This window comes from Brassica napus, chromosome C5 (genome assembly GCF_020379485.1).
Source record: "Brassica napus cultivar Da-Ae chromosome C5, Da-Ae, whole genome shotgun sequence".
NCBI classification, from domain to species: Eukaryota; Viridiplantae; Streptophyta; class Magnoliopsida; order Brassicales; family Brassicaceae; genus Brassica; species Brassica napus.
Genome location: NC_063448.1, coordinates 15,830,571 through 15,846,943, shown reverse-complemented (window position 1 = coordinate 15,846,943; position 16,373 = coordinate 15,830,571). Strand labels below are relative to the sequence as shown.

The following is a 16,373-nucleotide window of genomic DNA, read 5'->3' as shown; positions in this document are numbered from 1 at the left end:
CAAGACGGCGATGACTACGGTGCCGGTTCTTGTACTGCCAGACTTCGAAGCTACGTTTGTCAAAGAGTCAGATGCTTCTGGAGCAGGACTGGGGGAGGTGCTGATGCAGAACCAGCGCCCTATAGCTTACTACAGCCAGGCTCTATCTGATCGACAGCGTCTCAAATCAGTGTATGAGAGAGAGAGCTGATGGCGATCGTGTTAGCCATACAAAAATGGAAACACTATCTAGTAGGGAGGAGGTTCGTGGTTCGCACCGACCAGAAAAGCCTCAAGTACTGGTTGGAGCAGAGAGAGGTCAACTTTGAGTATCAAAAGTGGCTAACAAAGTTGCTTGGGTTTGATTTCGAAATACAGTATCGGCCCGGGTTGGAGAATAAAGCTGCGGACGCCCTGTCATGGCGAGTAGGAGTACCAGAGCTAATGGCACTGTCAGTACCAAAGGCCATTCAGTTAGAAGACATTACGAGTGAAGTAGACCGAGACCAAAGGTTGAGCGAGATAAGAGAAGAGGTGTTGAATTCAACAGAGCACTCAGATTATACCATTACTCAGGGTCGTCTCTTGCGACAAGGGAAGCTGTTGTTGCCTGCTGATTCACCATTGAGGGAAGTGATAATGAAGGAGTTCCACAGTGGCAAGGTTGGAGGTCACGGAGGAGTGCTGAGGACGCAGAAGCGGATTGGAGAGTTATTTTATTGGAAGGGAATGATGACAGAAATACGAAGGCATGTGGCTTCTTACCAAGTGTGTCAGCGACACAAATATTCGACGCTGGCTCCCAATGGATTGCTACAACCTCTGCATGTACCAGAGAAGGTGTGGGATGATGTAGCTATGGATTTCGTAGAGGGGTTACCGCGTTCAGAGGGGTACAAATCCATTTTGGTAGTGATCGATCGGCTTACTAAGTATGCTCACTTCATCAAGTTGAAGCATCCTTACACGGCGGTTGATGTAGCAGGGGTGTTCGCTCAAGAAGTAGTGAAGCTACACGGGTTTCCAAGAACGATTGTGTCAGACAGAAATAAGGTGTTTACTAGTCAGTTTTGGAATGAGTTATTTAAGTTGGTGGGAACGCAGTTGTGCTTCAGCACTGCTTATCACCCCCAATCCGATGGGCAGACTGAAGTCACCAACAGAGGACTAGAGACATACCTTCATTGCTTTACGAGTGACAAACCGCGGGCTTGGGTGGGTTACTTGTTATGGGCAGAACTCAGCTACAATACAACACACCACTCAGCGATCAAGATGACACCGTTTCAAGCTCTCTACGGAAGGGAACCTCCTACTCTGCTTAAGTACGAAAACGGCTCAACCGGTAATGCTGATATAGAAGAGAGGTTAATGGAGAGAGATGCAATGCTAGAAGTGATGAAAGGGCATTTTCATAAGGCTCAACAAGTCAAGAAGTTGAGAGGATGGTCATAGAAAAGATGTGGAGTTTGATGTGGGAGACAAGGTGTTCCTCAAGATGAGACCCTACAGCCGACATTCCCTAGCAAGAAGGGGGGATGAAAAAGTGACAGCTCGTTACTACGGGCAAGGTGGCCTATAGGCTGAACCTACCAGCAGAAGCAAAAATTCATCTAACATTTCACGTATCTCAACTGAAAAAGATGGTGGGAGATGAGGTAGAAGCGGTTACCATCCCACCTTAGTTAACAGATGAGGGAGTTTTGATTACAAAACCAGAGGCAGTGCTTAACTACAGAAAGCATCGCGTAACCGGACAGCAGGAAGTACTGATCAAGTGGAAAGGGTTACCGGCTTTTGACAGTTCGTGGGAGTGGAGACAGGTGATCGAAGGGCAATTTCCTGACTTTGACCTTTGAGGACAAGGTTAATTTGAATGGAGGGGGTATTGATATCTATGCTGCTACACACCCACCAGTTATCTATCAGTATAGGAGGAAAGGTAAGGCCCATCTGAAATAAGCAACAGAAGAAAACAGTTGGCACATGATGAGTTGGTTCATTGTGGAGCAGAAGAGTCTAGAAGAAAGCAAGTGAAGAAATAAAGTTCGGAAAGGAGGAGGAACTGTCTTATGTGTGAAAGGCAATAGCACATGGCATGTTGGTATAAGTAGGAGTGAATAACGTATGTAAGGGTTATGTATGATTTGGAGTGTAGTGCAAGAGAGAGAAGAACTTGATTTATTCTCGTAACAAAACGCTTTTGAATCGATGCAAAGTTTGGACTTGCAGTTACAGATTTGTTCTTATTCTAACTTAATTAAGATCGATCTTGTAACAGTCTTGTGACGAGCACATAACTTCTTGTTACATTTATGAATCTTTTGTACTCAAGAGGAATGAAACCGAGGTGTTGGATTGAGTGTTTGATTTGATTGCGTTATTGTTTAGTTTCACAAAAGAAAAGAAAAAGAACTTGACTGCTATAAAAGGGTTAGACTTTGTCATAGAAGAAGACCAATGCTTCTTTGTATAACTATCCTTCACTTACCAACAAAAAGTTTCAACCTTTTAACTCCAAAGAAGGAAACTTTCCAAACCAAATCGGAGAATGGCGTTATCACGACTCTCTCTCCGATCCACCACCGCTTTACCTCCCTCCCTCCGCCGCTACGTTTCGACAGACACAACCCCGATCACAATCGAAACGGCCGCCTCTTTCACCGCCCACCAATGCGACGCTCCCTCACGCTCCGTGGAGACCTCATCCTCTCCTTCTTCCGCGTATGGAGATCGCCGCGGACTCTCTCTACAAGTCCAAACTGATCCGCGGGTTCTGCCACCTGTACGACGGCCAGGAGGCTCTAGCCGTGGGGATGGAGGCGGGGATCACGAAGAAGGACGCCATCATCACGTCGTACAGAGACCACTGCACGTTCCTGGGGCGCGGAGGAGAGCTCGTGGACGCGTTCTCGGAGCTCATGGGGAGGATGAGAGGCTGCTCCAATGGGAAAGGAGGGTCGATGCATTTTTATAAGAAGGACGCGAGTTTCTACGGTGGGCGCTCAGATTCCGTTGGGGTGTGGTTTGTTTTGTATGGCGATGGTGCTGCTAATCAGGGTCAGTTGTTTGAGGCCTTGAATATTGCCGCTCTTTGGGACTTGCCTGCGATTCTCGTTTGCGAGAATAACCATTGTGAGTTTTCTTTTGGCTCTTGCTTGGTGTTGTTTTTGATAAAGTTTGAGTCTTTGATTGAGTTTGATGATGTAGATGGAATGGGAACGGCTACGTGGAGGTCTGCTAAGTCTCCAGCCTATTTCAAGCGTGGAGACTATGTTCCTGGCTTGAAGGTGAGAACTGACTTTGTTTAATGTGTTTCCACACTAACTGAGTGAGAAAGAAGGAACCTTTTATGCGAGATTTTGAATCTGTTTGGTGTTGACCTTAAAAGCTTACTGGTGAGTGAGTATCTTATGGGTTTGTGTAGGTGGATGGTATGGATGTACTGGCTGTGAAGCAGGCGTGCAAGTTTGCCAAGGAGCATGCGCTCAAGAATGGCCCTATTGTAAGTTTGCTCAATCCACAATCTTCATTCCTCTTTGTTGCTCCAATTGCTCTAGCTTATATTGGATTCTTATTAGCCCAGTTTCTACTTATTGGTAAGACCCAAACACCAAACAAAACCATTGTCATCATTACCTATTATGCAGATCTTAGAGATGGATTACCTACAGATACCATGGTCACTCTATGTCTGACCCGGGAAGCACCTACCGTACACGTGACGAAGTCTCCGGCGTTAGACAGGTTACTTCTTTGTTTCATTTTGTTAGAATATAAAACGTCACAACTCATAAGTTTCTTTACTTTCTAATCTGTAAATTTACCTTTAGGTGCGTGATCCAATTGAAAGGGTGCGGAAATTGCTGTTGTCTCATGACATAGCTACAGAAAAAGAGCTTAAGGTACCTTCCCATCCCATCCTCCAATCCTATCATTGTTTGCCTTTGAAAATGACAATTTGATCTTTGACTTAAAAGGACATAGAGAAAGAGGTGAGGAAAGAAGTAGATGACGCCGTTGCTCAAGCCAAGGTAATCTTATGGGCTGTTTTTGTCTTTGTTATAGTATATGTTAAAACTGTTAATAATGCAAAATTCCTTTTGGTTTTAACTTTGTTTCAGGAGAGCCCCCGTTCCAGAAGCATCCGAGCTATTCACAAACATGTACGTGAAAGACTGTGGAGTCGAGGTACTAATACTTGCCAATCTTTAACATCCTTTTAACAAAACATCTATCTCTTTAAACCCCGTGGGGGCATTGTAGTTCTTTGCACGTTTTGTGATATAAGATGAATCTAGAGACTTATGCAGTTCTTTTCATTGCAATGTGCAGTCATTTGGAGCAGACAGAAAAGAGCTCAAAGTGACACTTGCATAAGTCTTGCTCCATAGGAGATTGAAGTTTCAATAAATCCATAAAAGCCAAGGGCAACAGACAAATCTTGGGTCTTTCTACCAAACCATTTTCTGGTTTTCACTTTTCGTTTAAAGTGCAAAGCAATTGCTTCAGTATGCTAACTTTGTTTGCCTCTTTTAATATACAACAACATTGTTAAAGCAAGAAGCTTAAGATACCAGTCTTTCTATATATCTGAGAAAAGATAAGAGAAGCAAGAAGAGAGCAGTTAAGAAAAGATCTTATCATCATCTTTGTCTGTATAAAGAAAAGATTGTCGACATCTGATGTGAGGACACAATCATCAAGAACCCGTGTTTAATTTGTTACCTACAACTACTAATATAAAATAGATTAGAGAAGAACCAACTTCGTCGGTGGCAATAAAACCTCATGCCCTACCACCTAAGTTCAATTATCGATGCTTGCACTACAAGTCTACAAGTCTCTTTCTCATTCCCCACACAAAAAAACACACCAAACCCTATTGAACAGGTAAACTCAGTGACGCACTCAACTCTTTTAATTCTGCATTTTCTTAATATAATTTAGTTTGGATTTCTTGTAACTACTAATAAGAAACGTTGATTCATTCTTCTTAACCTAACCTCACTTATATTAACTCAAAAATAATTAGTATGTAAAAGTTTATTTGGTGTTCCAGTGTCTAACGATTCAAAAACATTCCAACACACATTGAATAAACAAAAACATATCAAATCAAAGATGTTCAAATGAAATCTTCATCGTGTTCTCTTCTCATACCCGATCAAAAGTCTGCTGCACACATCACAGAGAAAGTGGTGTTGTATAATAAAACTTTCTTTATATTATATGTTACGTCGACCATGAGCTGCACTACCCAATGGGAATATTCGCTGTAATCGGCTCAGTAGTCGCTACCAACAGCCAGATATAAAATTCAATAACATAAATAATTTAAGATCCTTAATGAAAATTTTGCCGACAGGGAACATTTAGCCAAATGATATTCGAAATAAAACCAGAATGGTAGCATTTTCTAGCAACGTTTATATAAATTGTGTAAGATACATTAGCTTTAAAAATCATCGTTAAATGATTGGCATATGTGAATATGAGAAGAAGTTTGGTTTTACAAAAATCCAATGCTTGCTCTTACCGTTTTGTAATGTGAAAGGATTTCCCATAAACATTCATTACAAAATATATTCTTTTAGTAACTTTATACCTTGCTTTGCTGTACAAAATCTGATATTTATAGAATTCTATAAAGCAGAAAAAGATATATTTTATTCTTTCCCCCTAAAAACATTCGTGGGATATATTTTCTGAGGTATTACTTGCCAGTACGAAATTCTAATATATTTTTTTTTACAAAATAAAAAGAGATTTATTCTTATTTCAATTGGCAAACCAGCATTTATTTGCAGACATAAGAATTATTACAAGCAAATATGTGTGCAGAGCACGTGACAAGTTGAGTTCACTCAACTTCTGATCTTATAATCTCATCCGTCCATTCTCCGATATGGTCCTATGGACCCGTTTAACAAAAGCGCATCGTCCAGCTGTTTCCCTCGACCTTCATAGCTGGCACCGCCTTAATGGGTCAAGAGTCAAGACTAGTTTCCAAAACCAACCTTTCGTTGTTGTTTTTTTGAATCTTACGATACACCCTCCCGTAGACGAACCCAAGCCACCCACACCGAAATCTTGTTTTTAACTTTTCGTTAATATGGGTAATTTAAGTTTAGGGATTGGCCTCATTGCGGTCTCACGCGCTTTTAATGGAGAGTTAATTTCAATCTCCCAAACAAGGAAACCAATTCATGAGAATCTAAAGTCATACATGCCTTTTATAATCAATGTTTCTTCTCCTTCCTCCCCTTCCCTTATCTCTCCATCTCTGTGGAGAGACACAAAACAAAACAACATTCTTGATATATTTTCTTTATTTACCCAACGTTACATCTTTATATTCACCAGCATTAAAATAAAAAGGCTCAAATCTCTCTTTTTCACTAGCTTTGAACTCAAACGCGTTTTCTTCTTCTTCTTCTCACAATGCTGTCAAACGCCGTCGTTTTAGCGGCGGTCTTGTGTTTGATTGTTCTCTCACCGTTTGCCGCCGGAATACGGACTGGTCCGGGGAGGATCACGACCAACGGAGACGGCGGAAGAAATGAGTTTAGTAAACTTGGTCCGTTCATGGAGGCTCCGGAGTACAGAAATGGCAAGGAGTGCGCGTCGTCGTCAGCTAACAGAGAGAGCTTCGATCCCTCTCTCGTCCACATTGCCATGACTCTGGACTCAGAGTACCTCCGCGGCTCACTCGCCGCAGTCCACTCCGTTCTCCGCCACGCGTCGTGTCCCGAGAACGTCTTCTTCCACTTCATCGCGGCGGAGTTCGACTCGGCGAACCCGCGCGTGCTGAGTCAACTCGTCCGGTCGACCTTCCCGTCGCTGAGCTTCAAAGTCTACATTTTCCGGGAAGACACGGTGATCAACCTGATATCGACTTCGATCAGACAGGCTCTCGAGAATCCGTTGAACTACGCTCGGAACTACCTCGGAGACATTCTCGACCGGAGCGTTGACCGAGTCATCTACCTCGACTCGGACGTGATCGTTGTCGACGACATCACCAAGCTCTGGAACACGACGTTGACCGGGACACGTGTCATCGGGGCTCCGGAGTATTGCCAAGCGAACTTCACGCAGTACTTCACTTCCAACTTCTGGTCGGACCCGGCTTTACCGGGTCAAATCTCGGGTCGGACGCCTTGCTATTTCAACACGGGAGTGATGGTGATGGATATGGTTAGATGGAGAGAAGGGAACTACAGGGAGAAGCTAGAGAAATGGATGCAGTTGCAGAAGAAAAAGAGAATCTACGATTTGGGTTCTTTGCCGCCGTTTCTGCTTGTGTTCGGAGGGAATGTGGAGGCTATTGATCATAGGTGGAACCAGCATGGGCTAGGAGGAGACAACCTACGAGGAAGCTGTCGGTCCTTACATCCTGGTCCTGTGAGTTTACTGCATTGGAGTGGTAAAGGGAAGCCATGGGTGAGACTTGATGAGAAGAGAGGTTGTCCGTTGGATCATCTTTGGGAGCCATATGATCTGTATAACAAACATAAGATTGAGAGAGCTAAAGATCAGTCTCTGGTCGGGTTTGCTTCTTTGTCAGAGTTGGCTGATGATTCAAGCTTTTTGTGAGAGGTTAAAGAAATGTTGCATTATTTTTTACATCTTCTGCGTTACAGATTCTACAATACATTTGTTCAGGTGATTCTTTGATTTTCTGGTGTATAAACCGAGTTAGAGAGGGAGGGAGAGAGATATATAGAGGCTATGGAAGCCATTGATGGAGATTCTTTTCTCATTTTGGTGCTCTTCTTGTTTCCAATCTTCTTGTTCCCTAATAAAAACTCATCTTGAAGTGCCTCTTGAGATTTTGCATTCAGACCATATGGATTGTTTTTTGGGACAAAAGATTACCAATCAAACACTAAAATGTACATGTTTGAAATGTCGAAGAAGAATATGATCAGTGCTTAGGTTTGTCATTACATTTAATGGCGTTTAAAAGTTGGGAATCTTATTTTAGGTTTTGACATTTCATTCAAGTATTCTTGCAATACTAATAAGTAGGCATTAGTGTTTGGGTTGGGTATTTTGGATTTCGGTTCTAATTATAATACACTGTAGATCCATTCTAGTAAATTTGTGAGTACGGGTCGGGTTCGGATATAACAAATCGGTTTCAGTTCAAATTTGTATCATATCCTAAAACTTATAAAGTAATCATACATCATTCGGATTCAAGTTATATCGGATCGGTTTGGATAACCCAAAGTAAAATCTAAACTTTAAAAATAAAACAGAAAAAAATAATATATATATATATATATATATATATATATATATATATATAATGGGATATATAAGGTATTTATGTAAAATTTAAATACTTATCCGTAGATATCATATAAAAAATAATCGATATTTGAAGTATATGTTTATGTTTCAAATAATTTTATTTCATATTAATTTGGATATTCGAATCGATTTCTTTGGATATTATTTTGGGTTTTCGGTTTTTTTCTATTATCCGTTGGAGTTCGGTTAATAACACTTCAGGTTTGAATATGTCTATAAGACCCATTCGGGTATTTTTAATATTTTGGACCGGATCGATTTTTTTGGTTTGGGTTCAATTTGAATTTTAGGTTACGGATATTATTCCCGGGCAATCGTCATATATGTAGTACATATAGTTCTCGTTTTTTATTAAAGGAAAAATAGTTCTCGTTGTCAAACCATATGAGCAGTACATTATGATGATAAACAACACAACGTTTTTATGGGATTACTAATGGGCTGGCAGGGCTGAAAGCCCAAATACGGTTTTCTGTATCCATAACTTTCGTTGTGGTTCACCGATGACCTTGAGAAGAAATGAATCTATGTGGTCCCCGCAAGTTCACAGGTGTCCTGAGAAGTGGAGGCAAGCATTAAATATTGTCTTTAATTAATTTGGTGCTTTGTTTTTTTTTGGTTCAACTTTAATTTGGTGATTAAAAAGGGAAAAACTCGTAACTAGTAGGATACTTAAGTAGTACAGTGTTCATTGCCTCTGATCTCTATCTAGATCGCCCTTGAAGTTATCACTTCCACGTTACTTTTTTATTTATTTCAATCACTGGTCCCACCGACTCTTGTCTTCATTGCCGATCTGACTCTTCTAATCTCTCATCTCTTCTTCTTCTTCTTCTTCCTTTTGCTTTACTCTCTCTCTTGTTAAATCTGCATTTAAGATTTTTTCAGTTGAGTGATAAAAGTTATTTAATAATTCAATCTTTGAAAGGTCTTCCTTTTTCTCTTTTCGTCAAAGTCGTCTTCAGCTTTGAAAAACATTGGTGTTTTACTTTTAGACAAACTGTGTGTTCAACTTTTGTGTGTGTGTGTCCACTAGAAGCAGAAATCTGAAAAAGGTGGGATCATCATTGGGAGCTAACAACAATCTTGTTTTGTGGGTTATCTTCACTTTTTTTTTCCTTCTGGTAAGATTTGTAGTAGATCTAAATTTGTTTATAGATTCTCTCTCCTTTAAAGTGAGATTTGACTACTTTCAATCATTGAAGAAGAAGATTTGGTGGTCTTTCTTTGTTTCTTCAATTATTTCAATCATTTAAGTACACTTCTCGCAAGAATCTGAGATGTACTCACCAAGAGGGTTTTGTATTGCATTAAAGAGCTTACAAGAAAGTGAAAGTAGCAAATAGATCCTTCTTTTACTTAAAAATGAAATGGCTATGGTGGTTAATACAAAACTTGTTGATTTTGTGTGAATATAAAGGTTCTTGTGCTGAGGATTAATGGGGGATATGCAAGTTGGTGTTGCCAATATTGACGATAAGGTATACTTGTTGTCTCTAGTTTTCTACAGATCTTCCAAGTTATTGACAAGATTGTTTATTTTCTCATATGGATTCTTGATTTTCAGGGCTTTTATGGCATGATGGAGGATAAACCGGGGGCTTCATCGAACCCAACTCTGCAAGTGTCGGTTTCATTTGGAAGGTTTGAGAATGATTCACTTTCATGGGAGAAGTTCTCTGCTTTCTCTCCGAACAAGTACTTGGAGGAAGTTGGAAAGTGTGCTACTCCAGGTTCCGTAGCTCAAAAGAAGGCTTATTTTGAAGCTCATTACAAGAAGATCGCCGAGAGGAAAGCTGAGATCATGGATCAGGAGAAACTAATGGACGACAAGAAGGCTTCTTTTAGATCGGTCGTTACAGATCAATGGAGTATGGGAGGCGAAGTTGGCGGGTCGGTGACAGAGTCTGTGGTTGATACTGAAGAAGATAAGCATGTGACTGACATTGCTGCTGAAGTGAAGGAGCTGAGTGTTAATGTAGAAACTATCATTGTCAAGGAATGTCAAAGCTCGGTTGATGAGGTGAAAGAAGGAGTCAAGAACAGTCTGGATAGTCCAAGATTGGAGAAACCAGAAGAGGAGGTTTTACTAATGGATGAGAAAGAAGAGACAGAGGTGAGAGAGAACGTTGATACTACTGCCAATACGAATGAAACTCCAATGAAGGAGATGGAGAAAGAGAAAACTCAAAAACTAATCAAGAAGGGTGGAAACGTGGGGATCAACCGTACAAGAAATTCTCCCAAGGTAACCTTTCTTGTCTTCTTTTCTTCGGATGTGTTGAAACACAGAGAGCTTCCTTCTTATGTCTTCATTACTTTCTTGTCTCCAGCCTGATCAGGTGAAGACAAAACCGGCAACTAACAAGATTGTAACAAGTAAGAAAACTCCACCAAGCAAGGAGATCAAGAACATGGTGAAACCAACCAAGAAACCAGCAGCACCTGTCTCAAAAGCTCCACCAGGGTTTTCAACTCCAAGAGTGTACAAGCCAGCTTCAAAAGTCACTTCATTGTCTACTTCCCAGTCTTCTGTGAAGAAGGAGAAGCCCTCGTCTCTACTGAGAAACAAACAAACCGCTCCAAAGTCATTGCATATGTCTATGAGTCTTGGTCCATCATCTGCCTCTGATCCTAGTGCTCTTACAAGCACTAGAAAATCGTTGATCATGGAGCGTATGGGAGATAAAGACATTGTGAAACGGGCGTTTAAGTCATTTCAAAAGAGTTATGACCTTGGAGCATCTGTGGATGAGCAAAAGCCAGCTCTAAAACAGGTATAGCTATTGCGTTTCATAATTTGTGAAGGATTATTATTCACTGATCAGCTACTTAAATACCAGAATCCTGCAAAGACAACAAGTATTCCATCAGTGGCTACACGGCATAAGGAAAACGGCAGGTATGTAACTTGTGGTTTCTTGCTTAGGTTACATAAATTCATCATCATTGTATTGTTTCGAGTCGTAAAGTTCTGTTCTGTCCTAAAAAAAATTAAACAGGCCTGCAAAAGCAAGTGGCATGGAAAAGAGAAGCAGTACTAGCGGTCATGATTATTCTGCATCTCGTGGGTTGAAAAGCAATGTGACAGTTGAGAAACAACAAAAAGAGGTAACTTCACTCTCTCATGAACAAGCTAAACATGAGAGGTGTGTACTCTAAACAGTATCTTCTATGAACTTGTGCTAATGCTTTCTTCCACGGTGTTCAGCTTTCCAATTCTGGTGCAAGACCTGTAGACAAGACACGCTTGCAGAAGAACCCAAAGGTTTGCATAGTTTTTTTTTTTTTTTCTTCACTTTTTAAAGTCCAGTAAATATATATATTCTGGTCTCATTACTTTTCTTGTTTTAGCAGGGTGGAGTAGTTGATGCCAAGACAAAGAGGGAGTCTCTGAATCCGAAAGCAAAACCAGTACGTATCTTGCCAAAAGTCTCTTCAGAAAAGATGTTATGATAGCTATATATCCTTCCTGTTTTAGTGTGATCTTTGCCACCAATGTTGTTTGTTTCATTAGTCTCGAGGTGCAGAGTCGAATTATATTTTTGTTATATAGAGGACTCTCTAGTAAGCATGTAATAAGCCTTAATGTTAAAATCTCCCTGTGGGAATTATGAATAGTTATAATTTACATTCATGTGTATGTGTATAGACTACGTTGGATCATGTTGCAAATCTTGAACCAATCTTGTTGTTGTGTTGACACAGTAATTATAGACTCTTATGGTTGATGGTAGAGGTATTTGTTAAATCTATCTTTTGGTAAACAGCTATAGATTTAAGCAGTAGCAAAGAAGACCAACTAAGTTCTTGTGTCTAAGACACCTAAAAGACTAATGAACAGTGGATCTTCATTGATAATCAATGTAAAAAAAAACCTGTGCTACTAACATTATCAACACTTCAAAAACTTTTTTCATGGAAAAAAACATAACCAACACCCAAATTGATTCTATTATATACAAAAAAACCAAACAAATCTCAGGCAGAATCTGATCATCCACCAGAATCACTTCTCCATCTATACGACATAAAGTTCGGAGGCAACTTAACCGCGTTCCGACTTTCCCGTTGCTCTCCTCTGCAAGTTCCTCGCGCGATCTCTACGCATACTTTATCAACCATCGCAAGAAAATCTCTAACGATGACAAACAAATGAAGTGGATTCTTCCCCTTCATAGTCTGTTGTCCTCTTCACAAGCTCCATCCATCACTTTCTTCTCTTCTTCTTGGCCACCTTCACTTCTTCCTCAGCCGCATCAAGAAACTCAACCATCTTGATGTAGACTTTGAAGTTCAAAGGAAGATTAGTTTGCCATGTAATCTGTGTTCCTTGTTGCATTTCATCCTTGAGTTGGTCGTGCCTCACACATTTTCTTACTCCAAAAACCAGAGGATTCCAAGTCTTTGTGGAATCTGTTTTTATTTACACAGTTAAAACTCAGGACTGTTTTCATTGATTTTGTTTTTTTTTGCTGTTTTCAAGGATAAGAAACAAGCACTTTACAAGAGGCCTTTCAAGCTTCTCGAATAATCTCGGTTAGCCGGTTATCCAACTTTAAATGTCTGAAACGAGGCACCAACATTGAACTTGATAGGAATACTTCCTTCCAGATTGGGTGATAGAGAGTGGTAGAATAGAATTGCCCCTTCATTTTTTAGATATGTTTTTAATACTCTGCTTTTTGCCCTTCTTTGTAGAAGTCAAGCCTAGTTGACTTTGTTTTATCAATGAAGTAATGAATTTTGTTTTTACTTCTTTCATTTATCAACATGATGGCATCTTTTTTTTTTTTAAGTGTTAAAGTAAATTTCTGAATTCAGTGAAACTCCCTGTCGGTTGCATTTTTGTAGTCTTGAAAAATCAACATGTTTTTCTTACTCCTCTGCTTCGTTTCCGTATACAGAATCAGTTTTTTTTGGTAACTGAGACAGGCTTTACTATTGCGACTGTGAAGCAATGACTTATGCTACTGTGACTCCAAGAGCATATTAGCCTATATAGGCTCAGTATAGCCACTGCTTATTACTCCTGTAACTATAAGTTGCCGTTTCGTTCTGTTGAATGAGTAGCTTTCATTTACGATCAATACTGTATTTTGTAGTATCTTGAAACTTGGCACAACCAACTCCAAATTAATAAGTGACCCAATCACAAAGCTTTTTCTATACAAAACGACCATTGGATATATTAGTTATCTCTATATCCTATTAGTAATCAACGGTTTCTTGGAGTTGGCTTCTTCTTGTCCGAGTGTGATCAATCTAATATTTTGAATATCACTAAACCCCAATATAACCTTTCACCATTTCCTTGCTTTTGCCATTTTACTCAGTAGAAAAAGAGAGGTGCACATGAAATTGACTTAAAAAAAGTCACCCTTCTTACTTTATAGAAAACGAAATAGGATTTCGTTTGTATGTTCTGAGACACGTTTATGTACGCCAAAAACGAGAGGCTCCCAAGTCCATTAGGAATAGTCCCTGAGAGTTGGTTGCTTGATAGGTCAAGTGACTCGAGCTTGCCAAGATTGGAGAGAGACAGAGGAATATGGCCTGTGAAGACGTTGTTAGATAAGTTGAGTGCAATCAATGCTTTCAAAAGATCAATTGATTCAGGAATCAGTCCTTCAATTCTATTCCCGGAAAAATCAATGGTAGCGTAGGAGGTAAGGACCCTCTGTTGCTCCATTGATAGACCTTTGTATTGCAAATCTATAGCTTATATATTGATATAGGATATTATCCCATAAGTATTTTTCGTGTATAACATGTATAGACCACCATCTTCGTTCATCATAAGTGATGAACGAAGATATACCTTTGTATTGCATTGATAGACCTTTGTGATGAACGAAGATATCTCCTAAGTGATGAACGAAGATATCTCCATTGATAGACCTTTGTATTGCAAATCTATAGCTTATATATTGATATAGGATATTATCCCATAAGTATTTTTCGTGTATAACATGTATAGACCACCATCTTCGTTCATCATAAGTGATGATGCTTTCCAGTTGACAAAGTATGTTGGTGGCAAGCTTCCAGTAAACTTATTATCAGATATCTCAAATATACGCAGCTCTGGAAATCCGAGAGGACCTTGATTAGGAGGAGATATAGAGCCATAGAATTTGTTTGAACTGAGGATAAGGACTTGCAAGTTTGGTAAAGCCTTGAGCCAAAAAGGAAACTTGTCTTTGATTCGGTTGTGGTCAACAACTAGAAACTCTAGAGATGAGCAATTCTGAAGAGATCTTGGAAGCTTCCCGGTTAATCGATTGTGTCCAACATCAAGTGATCGTAGAGAAGAACTGATATAAAAGGTGTCAGGAATACTTCCTTCCAAGTTGTTCTTCCGAAGATTCACAAACGTCAAGTTACTCAAGCATCGAGGAATTGGTCCCGTGAGGTAGCCTCAAAAGCGTCAGAGACCTATAATTGCAAATTGAAAGAGGTATGCTCCCTGTGAATCTGTTGTCTAACGCAGAGAAAACGTTGATGGAGAGTGGCAGAATAGGAATTGCTCCTTCAAAATAGTTTTGCTCCACAAATAAATTCTTCACCGATGAATTGACCAAAACATCCACTGGACCTTGGAAACCATGAAACGAATTGTTTGAAAGAAACACCGTGTTTAGACGAGGAAGCGTCCATAACCACTCAGGGACTTTCCCTTTGATTACATTTCCTGAAATGTCTATATTCTCCAACTTGTCAAGGAACTTTAAGATATTTGGGAACTCGTGGATGCCGCAACCTTGTAACAACAATATCTCCAGGTTTATTGGGATGTCTAAGTTTGTATCTAAACTGGCCGGATATTACCGGAAAGATCAAGGTGCAGCAAAGATTATAGCGAGGAGAAGAGGCTTACATCAATCGGGTAACTTGTGTTAAGGAAAGAAAGGTCAAGAAGCTTGAGGTTGATGAGCTTTGAGATAGGCTCAATGATATTTCCTTCAAAATGGTTACGGTTATGGCCAAGGTACAAGTACTCGATCCTAGATGGGGTAGAGGAGTTGTTAGGAAAATCAATAGAACCGATGAGATCGTTTAATCTCTTTTTTTTTTTTGGGCAAACACACACACATTCATTCATCATAAAGAGTTTACACCCCATTAGAGGGGTTTGAGTTCAGCAATGACAAGGCTGACTTTGCAACAGAGTCAGCCAGCCCATTACTTAAACGTGGAACAAACGAAAAGGAGACTACATCAAAAGAAGAACTAAAGTGATAGATGTCGAACAAAATTCCGAACAAAGCTGGCAATGATCCTCTTTCCTTCAGCAATTTCACCAAGGTAAGAGAGTCTGACAGTATCATCAGGGATTTGATGTTCAACGAGGCGGAATACATAACCGCCGAACGGATGGCGAGGGCCTCAGCCATTAACGCCGACGAAACAAGTCTGCGGGAATCGCATATCGGGTCTATCTTCTTTCGCGGGTACCAACCAGAGAAGACTCCTCCCACACCACAGTTCTTTGTACGCGCATCCCAGGCGCCATCAACGTTACAGATTACAGTGGTTGGCAGTGCAGTAGGGGTTCTGATCGTACTGGATCGAGAAGGAAGTGCAACTGGTTCATTAGGCGGGATAGCAGTATGATCTTGAGCTTGTTGCCATTCCTTAGCGTCTGCAATAGACTTCTGAATGATTTCCATAGCGGAAAATGTCCTGTTCTCGAAACAGAGCTTGTTCCTGGCCTTCCACAGGTTCCATAGGATCCACGGCCACAGAGGTACATACAGTCCGACCGGGGGAAGAACCTTTAGCATCATCCCATTTGAGATTAGGGAAACCATGGAGGGTAGCAGGTTAGAAGGTCGTGACACAAGTGGGGCTAAGTCCAAAACTTGGGATGCAAGGTGACAGTGTAAGAAAACATGGAGATCATATTGCAGTTGAAAGCGGGAACTCCTCTAGACGTCAAGTTTGAGCTAACTGGGATAGATTTTTTCACCACCTTCCATAAAAAGTCCTTGATCTTTGGGGATGTTTTAACATTCCAAATATGCTTGAGCCAATCAAAGGTAGTCGGGGAGGCTTCATCAAAAGATAAT

The 16,373-nt window shown here is 40.4% G+C and overlaps 3 protein-coding genes, 1 long non-coding RNA gene and 1 pseudogene across 9 annotated transcripts; 3 read left to right on the top strand and 2 right to left on the bottom strand.

The window, feature by feature from the left end:
* Positions 1-2,342: 2,342 nt before the first annotated feature.
* LOC106397410 lies at positions 2,343-4,359 on the top strand (annotated as a pseudogene).
* A 1,820-nt stretch (positions 4,360-6,179) lies between these two features.
* On the top strand, positions 6,180-7,807 carry LOC106402025 (probable galacturonosyltransferase-like 8). The gene has a single exon (XM_013842657.3). It carries the CDS (start codon positions 6,424-6,426, stop codon positions 7,576-7,578), a length of 1,155 nt encoding a protein of 384 aa, XP_013698111.2. The 5' UTR covers positions 6,180-6,423; the 3' UTR covers positions 7,579-7,807.
* A 1,209-nt stretch (positions 7,808-9,016) lies between these two features.
* Positions 9,017-11,967, top strand: LOC106401484 (protein WVD2-like 7). Of its 6 annotated transcripts, XM_048759012.1 has the most exons (9): positions 9,103-9,319; positions 9,397-9,425; positions 9,722-9,782; positions 9,869-10,549; positions 10,635-11,078; positions 11,145-11,203; positions 11,304-11,412; positions 11,513-11,569; positions 11,656-11,967. In XM_048759012.1, exons 3-9 carry the CDS (start codon positions 9,741-9,743, stop codon positions 11,755-11,757), a joined length of 1,494 nt encoding a protein of 497 aa, XP_048614969.1. In that variant the 5' UTR covers positions 9,103-9,319; positions 9,397-9,425; positions 9,722-9,740; the 3' UTR covers positions 11,758-11,967. The 6 variants fall into 6 exon arrangements, with proteins under 6 accessions (XP_048614972.1, XP_048614968.1, XP_048614969.1 ...); XM_048759015.1 differs by having other exon boundaries at positions 9,017-9,630; positions 11,659-11,967; XM_048759011.1 differs by having other exon boundaries at positions 9,101-9,630.
* Positions 11,968-12,166: 199 nt separating this feature from the next.
* LOC106427687 lies at positions 12,167-15,364 on the bottom strand. The gene is made up of 2 exons (XR_007324185.1): positions 14,203-15,364; positions 12,167-14,001 (listed from the first exon to the last, which is right to left on the bottom strand). It is a non-coding gene; the product is annotated as an uncharacterized LOC106427687 (long non-coding RNA).
* Positions 15,365-15,416: 52 nt separating this feature from the next.
* Positions 15,417-16,115, bottom strand: LOC125587109. Its single transcript, XM_048757255.1, has one exon. The coding sequence runs from the start codon at positions 16,113-16,115 to the stop codon at positions 15,417-15,419; it is 699 nt and encodes a 232-aa protein (XP_048613212.1).
* Positions 16,116-16,373: the final 258 nt, after the last annotated feature.

What these genes read in the sequence shown, in the direction of transcription:
- LOC106402025 (XM_013842657.3), top strand. Translation starts at nt 6,424, where the DNA reads ATGCTGTCAAACGCCGTCGTTTTAGCGGCGGTCTTGTGTTTGATTGTT.
- LOC106401484 (XM_048759011.1), top strand. Translation starts at nt 9,741, where the DNA reads ATGGGGGATATGCAAGTTGGTGTTGCCAATATTGACGATAAG. An exon ending in TTGCCAATATTGACGATAAG is followed by an intron (nt 9,783 to 9,868) that starts GTATACTTGTTG and finishes CTTGATTTTCAG; the next exon opens with GGCTTTTATGGCATGATGGA. An exon ending in AAAAGCCAGCTCTAAAACAG is followed by an intron (nt 11,079 to 11,144) that starts GTATAGCTATTG and finishes CTTAAATACCAG; the next exon opens with AATCCTGCAAAGACAACAAG.
- LOC125587109 (XM_048757255.1), bottom strand. Translation starts at nt 16,115, where the DNA reads ATGGTTTCCCTAATCTCAAATGGGATGATGCTAAAGGTTCTTCCCCCG.